The 10297-nt window shown below is 41.9% G+C and overlaps 1 protein-coding gene across 2 annotated transcripts in view; it reads left to right on the top strand.

The window, feature by feature from the left end:
* Positions 1–9694, top strand: part of slc1a4 (solute carrier family 1 member 4) — a 30906-nt gene extending 21212 nt beyond the window's left edge. For both annotated transcript variants that reach the window (XM_034224084.1, XM_034224090.1), the window contains 5 exons: positions 1799–1965; positions 2174–2407; positions 4242–4436; positions 4605–4739; positions 8132–9694. In XM_034224084.1, the coding sequence (XP_034079975.1) occupies positions 1799–1965; positions 2174–2407; positions 4242–4436; positions 4605–4739; positions 8132–8372 (972 nt within the window). In that variant the 3' untranslated portion in view covers positions 8373–9694. The remainder of the gene's footprint in view (positions 1–1798; positions 1966–2173; positions 2408–4241; positions 4437–4604; positions 4740–8131) is intronic.
* The last annotated feature ends 603 nt before the right edge of the window (positions 9695–10297 follow it).

Here is a 10297-nt window from a genome sequence, read left to right on the forward strand (position 1 = left end):
TGTCTTTTACATGAACTACTGGAGGAAATATCCTAAACTTCTCATGGAAAGATGTCCAACATTTTCGACTTTATCCTCACTGGTTTGTAATTCAACCACAGCAGTCTGGTCTGTTTTCAAACCTTGGCTGGTACAACTTTAAAACAAGTTCATTTATGAAGGCTGACAAAATGTTTTTTGTTTCTATTGATTGGTGAGTTTTTAGTTTGTCAAGAGTGTTGACCAGTGTCCAGGTAAGCATGACCTACCAGTATCCATTGGGCCTGTCACAAAGATAATGTGTGCGTCTTATCAGGGGACAAACAGCTTGGGCTGGATGCACATTACTAGATTTCCTTTAGGCCTGTCATTATAGATAAGTGTTTGACGAGTTTGTCGGTGTCAGACAATAAGGCAGAAGATCGGTAGCCAAAAAACAGATGGATGACATTATACAGACAGTTCAACAGAAGTCTTTCACATATTAGCACATTCTAGTTGTTAGGCTTCTTCCTCATCACCACCCTGTGAGCTGCTACAAAGACTTTATTTTAAGAGTCTGCTGCAGCGACACACTCAAATGATTCAACACTGTTTGACCGTACAATAAAAAACTAAATCGAACTACTTCTCCCAAGTGGTTATTACCTTTCCCCACCGACCCTATATGTTGGAGCAGATAGAGGATCTGATTTTGGCATCAGTCCATGGTATTCGTCTGTTGTGGGTCATCGTGGACAGCCCCACCAGTGCCAGGGATTGAAGGTGGTGGAGCTGTGGGAGAACTGCGAACAATGGAACGGGATTGAGCTCAGGATTTGTTCCTGTCCTTTTTAGTTATCCATCATGCAGTTCACTGAATCCTCATCTGCCCTAGAACCCAAGTTCACACAGATAACTACTTCGCACAAAATACGGCGGCATATATCATCACTGTTGTTTGACAAGCATACACCTCCAAAATGAAAGGCTACAAATGTCCAGTCAAAGCATACCCTATACTTTATGTTGCTCAACTACTTGGTCAAAACAGAGATATTTGAACAACTATCGTAAAGATCGCCATTAAAAAAAAAATAAGGATTATTCCTGAGGTATCCCCTGATTTGGCCTTTCTTTTTGAAGTAACATGTCTTGCCATCTACTGGATGGATTGGAACAAAATGTGGCACTTATGTTCATGGTTCCTCGACCATGTTACATTACATTACTTGTCACTTGTTAGAGGCTTTTATCCAAACGTGACTTACCCTAATCCCTACAGGACCAATATGGTTTGAAGTGTCTTGCCTAAGGACACAACGACATGCTGAATGCAGTGGAGATTGAACCATTGCCCTAAGTCAATGGAAAAAAACAAAACATTTTGGGACCAAAGACGTCATGGACTGACACAGGAGTTTTAGTACCACCGTTTGGCCACTACGAAAATTTGCTTCAATGTCCGGTGCATTTTCTTGGTTTAGTCACCTAGGGATTTACCATGCCTTGGAAACACAACATTAGTGAGGAGGGTGGGTGATCCCAATGCTAGGTGTGAGAAATTCTTAGAAATTTTGATTACAAAAACAAAAAAATAATGCATTAATAAAATACAATTAAAACGAGCTGTATATTTGTCCATGTTTGACTGTGCATGCTGCTGTACCGTATCATAAAGGGTATGAGATCGTAAACCCAATCAAGGCTGAGAAGAACAGAGTTGTTGTTTAATCATGTATTTCTAAGGTGTCTAAGAAAGTACAGTTGCCCAGTCTCCATTCCACAACCTCTTCACTGTGTTAAGTCTCCTAAAGTCCAACTCTTCTGTTTGTTTTAGGTGCCTATTGGGACAGACACAGATGGCATGAACATCCTTGGTCTGGTGTTATTTGCGATGGTGTTTGGCGTGGCGTTGAGGAAGCTGGGAGAAGAGGGGGAGGAACTCATCCGTTTCTTCAATGCTTTCAACGAGGCCACCATGGTGCTGGTGTCCTGGATCATGTGGTGAGTGAAGTGGATTGCATGTGGGGTTCCAATGATATAAATAGTCATGGTACATTTGTACTGTATTGGATGGAATTTTGTGATAACACTCAACATGTAAAAGGTTGTATGAGGTAGGCACTGACTGTCTGTGCCTACCTTGTTAATGTTATCATCCAACATTCTAAAAGCCTTCCTCCTCCTTTTTCTTACCTCTTGTGTCTCTCAGGTATATCCCTTTTGGCATCATGTTCCTTGTGGGCAGTAAGATTGTGGAGATGGAAGATGTTGGTCTTCTGGTCACTAGTCTGGGAAAATATATCTTTGCTTCGATCCTGGGCCACGTTATCCACGGCGGCATCGTCCTGCCCCTCATCTACTTCGGCTTCACACGCAAGAACCCCTTCAGTTTCCTGTCAGGCCTCATCACACCCTTCACCACGGCCTTCGCCACTTGCTCAAGGTACAGTATAACATCACGTCGCAGGGTCCCAGATGACCATAACTCAAACGGAAAATAAGTTCTGCTTTTTAGTAATAGAGTGGTGCTTTAATGAGTCTAGAGCAGGGGTGGGCAAACTTTTTGGCTCGGGGGCCACTATGAGTTTTAAAATTTGACAGACGGGCCGGGCCAGTAGCAGATCGGTAAAAAATATTTAGCTGTCCACTCCTCATTATACACTCGGCACTCAATGTTGACTTTTCTTTTCTTTGGTCCACTCATTGTTACAGATGCAGGTTCAAAGGTGAATCAGGTTCAAATGTGAATTATTGCGTCATTGCGTCATCGTTTGCGTCATGACGTAACAGTTTACGTGCCTTCTTATGACCCACACAGCGTTTTACGTCGCTGATTTTCTCCGCAACACCGCTCACAACAACATCAATAGAGGACTGCGTCGGGTAGTTTTTAATTATACGAAGCCAGATTCAATTAAATAACTACTTCTCCAACCTTGTACCTTTCTCCAGAGTGCCGTGGTGCATTGTTTATTATTGTGGTTCAGCTGCATTACCTTCTGCTGCAGTGCTGCTCGTCTACCGGAGTTTATTCTCCCGTTAACTCGCGGCAGCGGCCGCTGTAAAGTTTTCTTTGTCTGACTGTCACACAAGCAGCTGATAAATATCCCCATCCCCATAAGTGAATGTGTTTTAGTCTGAAAGCTGTTTGGCATCACAACGCTGTTATGAATGTTTCTCTGGCATTCTACAGGTGATGTTAGCACAGCAACCAAAGCTAATCTGACTATCTTGACTACTTGTTGCTATCATATTGTGGCATAAGCCGTTTTCTAGACACATATTTTACTGGCGTAGTTTTCGTTATGATTTTACTTGTGATGGCCACATGTAGCCCATGTATTGATTCCATCCGATAGCTGCAATAATACAAAACAACAGGAAAAGGTCTGCCTCTTGGTCAATAACAGTGAACGGATGGTTATTAAAGTAAGGTAAAATAAACTGAATCACACTGAGCCTGGTTAGTGTTGCCTGACTTTATATAAGTGTTTTTTATAAATGTGTGGTCGCGTTCTAGTCACTTTGCTCAGCGCTACTGCTTGTTACAACTTGTATTCGCCGATCTTGCCAGGTTGCCGAGTGGGGCCAGCTGAGAGAATAGACCAGACTCCAGCAAAGGTAAATTGTGTCTAGAGTGCGCCATCTTGTGGGATCAACTGAAATGCCGGGTATTGCAGGAAAAAGGCAAAATGAATGCGGTCTTTACTATAATTTGGACAATTTTGTACCAATATTCGGCAGGCCGGATTCAAAAGCCCAACGGGCCGTATATGGCCCGCGGGCATTAGTTTGCCCATGCCTGGTCTAGAGTCTAGGTTCCCTCGTCTAGAAGTCAATGGTTTTTTGAACGTATAATAGTTGTGCAGTTAGAAGCCTGAAATAACATATTTGAATAAGCTAACAGGACTTTGACATTTTGTTCTACAACATAAAATACGTCAGTATATATACCCCTCTCATTAATGTCCAAAGTTAGCATTTTAATTTAGCCAAATTCAATTACGCCTCAAAATCTAAAAGTTATGTTAATATGTGGAGATAATCCTGCTAAACAAAACAAGTTAGGTATCACAAATGTGTGTTAGCCACAGAGCTGATTTTCTGCAATATACCGACATCCAATAGGTTTGTATAGCCCTTTAAGGAGCCCTTGTAGGGAGTGTCACATTCTTTGAACTGTATGTTATTCAATTGTAACTATTAATGGTATTGGTTTTAATTGGCTGATAAAGTTGCAATGGTTATGCTGTATCTCTATCTGTTTTTCTCATCAGTTCAGCAACTCTTCCCTCCATGATAAAGTGTATCGAGGAGAACAATGGAGTCGACAAGCGCATCAGCCGCTTCATCCTTCCCATTGGGGCCACTGTCAACATGGACGGAGCAGCCATATTCCAGTGCATCGCTGCTGTCTTCATCGCTCAGCTCAACAATTATGAGCTGAACGCTGGACAGATATTCACCATCCTGTGAGTTCAGGGAACGATAACAAGTTTTCTTCCTATTGCTCAGCATGAGAAGAAAACACATACCAAAATCCACATTCCATTGATTTGTTCTTACATTGAAAAGTCTGCTTTCTGTTCCATGCGTGTTATTAGTAGTAGTTCATATAATTATTTCATCATTATTCCTAGTGTGACAGCTACAGCCTCAAGTGTGGGCGCAGCAGGCATCCCAGCTGGCGGCATCATAACCATCGCCATCATCCTGGAGGCCATCGGCTTGCCTACCAACGACCTATCACTTATGCTGGCTGTTGATTGGATTGTGTAAGTAAAGCCTGCAAATAACAACTGAAATTAGTATTAAAAAACACCCAGAGCTACGTCTGATCATGTCTGTAAACAAGTTACCAACATTACGGTTAGTTTAACTAGACCAGGGTTCCTGGGAAACCTGAACAATCTGTTGTACTTGTACTAGCTTGCCTTCCTGGAGTAGAGAACACACAACAGCAGCATGATAAACATGTGCACGTTACTACTTAACCACCTCTGTGGAGATTCCAAGCAGGCTGAGCCCAAGCCCTCAAGAAGAACCAATTTTCATATTGGTCAGATTAGGCAATTACAAGTTAATTAATGGCAACCTGCAGTTGGTCCATTGATGAGGTGCAAACGTATCCCTGTTTGGTTGTCAATGGGAGGATTCAACACATTTATTGTTGAATGATTTGAAGGCAGTTTGATGTGATGGCGCCACGGTAGTCAACTGAGCTACACGTAGTTGTACAAACCGTTGCTATCTTCAGTCAACTCGAACTTGGTAGAGTGGCATGGAAAACAAAACAGAGGAAAAGACTGGGTACCAATAGTTAGTTGTAGGGTTAGTAGGGTTAGTATGGAGCCCCTGGGGACATGAAAAGAAAAAAAAACAGAGAGAAAAAAAAAGTCAGGATAACGGGTTAGTATCTCGTGCGCACAAGATACTAACCCGTTATCCTAACCCGTTATCCTAACCCGTTATCCTAATGTTTTGTTTTTTTGAGAAAGTTACCGGTGCGCCAAGGAGAAAGTGGAGCACACAGGAAACAACCATTTAATTGCAGACTGTTATGTTTACGTGGGGAAATGATAGTGCATACATTATTTGAGATATATTTCGTACTCAGACTTCACTTTAAGGACATTTCGGCCAGGTGTGTGTGGTCACTCCAGGAGGCAGTGGGACGTGTAACTCAGAGAAGAGCAGCACCAGCGCTCAAAGAGCTTTTACGCACCGGAGCCTCGCTGCGGAGAAACGGTGGACCTAGTGGCCCGATCGGAGTGGGCCGAGTGGCCGGACCGGCCCACTTCGGTACCGGCCCATTGGGATTCGTCCCGATGGCCAGTCCGCCACTGGCTCTGTGTGTGTGTGTGTGTGTGTTCTGAGTGTTTGTTTCCCTATAAAACAGCTGCGGGCAGCAGGTACTCTGAGAGTCACGGACATTAATTCATAGATCAGAGCAGACTGGTTTACAGACTCTCCTGTTTTGCAAATCCGGTGCTTAAACAAATAGCTCTACAACCCTGGCCGAAATGTCCATAAAATTAAGTCTGAGTTTGAAATATATCTAAAATAATGTATGCACTGTCATTTCCCCACGTAAACATAACAGTCTGCAATGAAATGGTTGTCTCCTGTGTGTTACACTTCCTCCTTGGTGCATCGGTAAGTTTCTCAAAAAAAAAAAAAAAAGTCAGGAAAACGGATCAGTTTCTCGTGCGCACGAGAAACTGATCCGTTTTCCTGACTTTATTTTTGTTCTCATATTTTTTTTTTATGTCTCTTAAAGGTGGGGTAGGTAAGTTTGAGAAACCGGCTCGAGATACACTTTTTGTTATATTCCATGAAATGCTCTTAACATCCCGATAGCAATGAATATTATATATTATATAAGTGCTTTGACAAAAAATCCATAAAAAAATGTCATCTGTGGAAGCCGTAGTACTGTAAAAAGCACGACCAATCATTTTAGCCGGCCCGGCTAAAATAACTGGATAGCCTACCTGCCTATCAGCCTTCCATCTGTGCACAAACGTATGTGTGTTGGAGGAGGGGCTCTGTAAGGAAGTGGCAGATATTCTCAGGCAGTGTATTTTCAAATTCTAGCGCACTCGAGCTGGTTTCTCCAAAATTACCTACCCCACCTTTTAAACCGTTATCCCGACTTTTTTTTTTTTCTCTCTCTCTTTTTTTTTTTCCATGTCCCTTTTGGGCAGGGGTGCCCAACCTTTTTTGAACCAAGAGCTACTTTTAAAGTTGCCAGTCTGCCGAGATCTACCAATCCACATATGCGGCTTTCACACCAGCGCTTTTCCCTTTCTAGCTCCGAGCGGGAGCTTTTCTGGTTCCGCTCCGGTTTCCATTTTCTGCTCCCGCTCTGTTCACACCGCCCAAGAGCTGCCGGTGCTGCGTCATGACGTCACCGTTTATGTGCCTGCTTCATAAAATCCAAACCTCGCGGAAATCCCTCACATCGACAACAACAACAATGGCCGATTGTATTGAAGCGCTGTTCGCTTTGGTTATCCTCTTACAAAACGAAATGGAAGGCATCGGACGACTTTACAAGGGACGACTTTACTTGGAACTTTACAAACATCACATGCGAAATGCAAGACTTCTTTGTGGTCTTCAGCATCTACTTCAACGACGAATCTGCCCCTGCCCCCGCCTCGACGTAAGAGAGACGTAAGCGACGCCGCCTCTTAGCTGCGAAGCTCTTGCCTAGACCGACAATTTTTTGGAGCTGGAAGTGAACCGGATTCCGGAGCTAAGAGGCGGCGCATCTGCGGTGTGAACAGGAAAAACCGGTACTTTTCAGGCTCCAGCTCCGAGCCGGAGCTGAAAACGTGTTGGTGTGAAAGTGGCAATAGAGAGGGGGGGGCTGGGGTGCTAGCGAACCGTCAACTGGGGGGAACCTAGCTGCGGGGTAACGGCAGACCTCTGTCGGTACAACTTCAATGATGCCTTTTAAAAACATAAGAAATTAAGGGCGATGACGGCCGTCAGCGAATCGAGCCGGCCCTTGACAACCGGCTGTTCTGTGATTCTCCAGATTCTACGGAGGGTAGAAAATACATACCGGAAGTAAAAAAATACGTGCAACGGGATGGTGTTCCCGCGGGAAACAAAACTTAAAATATTAAATGAAACAATCTCATCTCTTAAAATTCACAACTTATTATGAATTAAACATTCATTATTATGAATTAAACATTCAACTTATAATTATGTATTCACATGTTCAACTCTGTTACATATGCACGCAACAAGAAATAAGAAAATAATAAGACAAATCAGAAATAATGCTTGAAGTGGTTGGGAACATAATATGGCATTTAATCAAGGCAGCGTTTAGCTGAGTTTCTCCCGGTAGAAAACTCTCTTAACAGGGGAAAGCTGCTTGATGCTACAAAGGGGCGTGGCTAGCAGCAGCTGTTCCATTTAAAGCTATGGTCACAGAATCAGCCTTTTTGGAACAGGGCTGGAATAGAGGAGAATAGAGGGGTATGAGGCATGGCTACAATGGATGATCTGTTTGGTATTTTAAGCCAAAAAACTTCACATACATGTTTTGTATAGGTATGGCCTTACAATATATTTTTTCAAATATAGCATAATAGGTCCCTTTTAAGGTACACCAAACTCAGCTGTCTGTCTCTTACTCCTACTACAGGGATCGTACCACAACGGTGGTGAATGTGGAAAGCGATGCTTTGGGAGCTGGAATCCTCCACCACATCAACCAACAGGAAATAAAGAAGCAGCAGGAGCGGCAGCAGCAGGATGGGGAGCTGGCTGAGGTCCGGGTGGAGGCGGTGGCCAATGCCCAGGCGGAAGAGGAGACCTCCCCGCTCGTCGCACACCAAACCAAAGCCTCAGCGGCCATGCCGGAAGCCATTGAGTCTGTCTTGTAAAATGTGCAAGACTTTTCTTTCTTGCTTCCCGACCTTTCACTATTTCTGATGATGCTGCTGATGGGACACCATTCTCACTCAGAGTCAATTCAAAAACACAAGGTCACTGATGGATCACTTGGAGGGAAAACAAAGTGCCATAGCAACAGTCTTTCTAGAGCATTGACAGTATACAGTGTATCTACTTGGTTAAAATAACTGGGTTTACTGCAGATTAGGATATAATGAATTTCAGAACTATTGCTTTTTAAAACATTTCCCCAGTCTAGTTTTTAAAAGAAATCACTTGAGGTACTTCTGTTTGTATTTTTTACATTTTTTACGTATTTTGCGAAAGTCAGTAAGGGAAACATTTGATGTGTATCAATATCCCCAAAACATTCCCATAAATGTTGTAGTTGTGTTTGTCTGATGTAATGAGATGCTCACAGCCATACGTTTGTACATTAGAGCACCTCAAGTGTATTTATCTGTTTTTATCTTTAGACAGCAAATACAACGGCCAACATAAACTATAGAACACTAACAACCAAATGCTGACAAGCCAAAGTGTCTAACACATGCTTGACAGTGTCTGTCCTAACTTATTTACACGTTCAGGATGCCTGTTTAATCACTTTAACTTAGCTGGTGGAAACGTACTAATTTGCATTTTATTTTTTCAATGAATTCGCTTTACGTTCTTTGCCTAATGGAAACGTCAGTTTGATTCTTTCAAAGTCAGAATATTGTGAAAAAGGGAACTGTTTGGTCCCCATTTTAGAAATGGTAGTTTGTCATAGTTCAGTGAGATGTTTACAAGATGTTCCTAATTTGCTGACTGTCAGCAGATGTCAAACATTAACCCTTCAAATCAAAGGCTAAGCATTTGGCCTCATGCAACCTGTTTATCTATTGACAAACTCTTCCCGTTTGGTAAGACATTTTGAACATTGGACTATTTGGTAGCCTTAGCCTACCATGGTTTTAAATCAGAAAAAGCCAACTGACAACTTTATAAGGTAACTTACTTTACCTTCGGTGGTCTCCTATCTGATATGAGTAGCATTTTTCAAGCATGCTTCTCTAATTATATTATGAAAGCAGTTTAGAACACTTTCCTTTAGACATTTGCTCCTAGAGGCTTTTTAAGAATCGACTAATGGCCACACGCAGCAGTTTTGGTGAGCTAGCTATCTAATTTTTTATAAGCTAGTTAGCTATGCAAATGTTTGCGTGTGGACATATTTGTTACCCTTTTTGTTACTACATCATTGTGTAACTTATCAAAAAGTAATTGTAGCTTTGTAGCTAATTGCTTTTGATAAAAATGTTATCAACAAGTCTGAAAAGTGACTTTTCCCTTTTGGATGCAAGACTTGACTGAAAGAATTAGCCTTTGCTTCCCTCTAGTGGTGATATTAGGGGGAAAATAGTAAACTGAGCCATTGTCGGGTCAACACTTGAGAGTTCAGCAGGCTTTGTCGTTACATAACTCGTAATATTTCCTATTTATTTAATCTTTTATTTAACATTCATGGGGAACAACTGCTCCATTGCAGAGTCCTGTGATTTAATACTGTATTTTTGGGTAAAGACCCCTAAAAAGTTGAAGGAACATCATGAAGCTAAATGTATGTCGCTGTCCCCTAACGTCTGAGGTGCTCATTATGACGCAATAATACTGCTTTAGTTTTAGTGTGTATGTTGATACTGTGAAAACTAGTATGTTGAACATTTCTTACTCATTAATTCAGATTTAACTGATTACTTTTTTAAGCTAACCACTGCTCTGTTAACCTAAAGCTTTATGGTTAGATTTTCTTAAGTATATCTGGTACAATCACATGCAATTACATTTAATGTGTACATGTACTATATATTTTATATTAATTTATTTTAATTGTTTCGTATTATTTGTACTTTCTCTTATTAACACCCTCAGT

Source organism: Gymnodraco acuticeps, unplaced genomic scaffold (genome assembly GCF_902827175.1).
Source record: "Gymnodraco acuticeps unplaced genomic scaffold, fGymAcu1.1, whole genome shotgun sequence".
NCBI lineage: Eukaryota > Metazoa > Chordata > Actinopteri > Perciformes > Bathydraconidae > Gymnodraco > Gymnodraco acuticeps.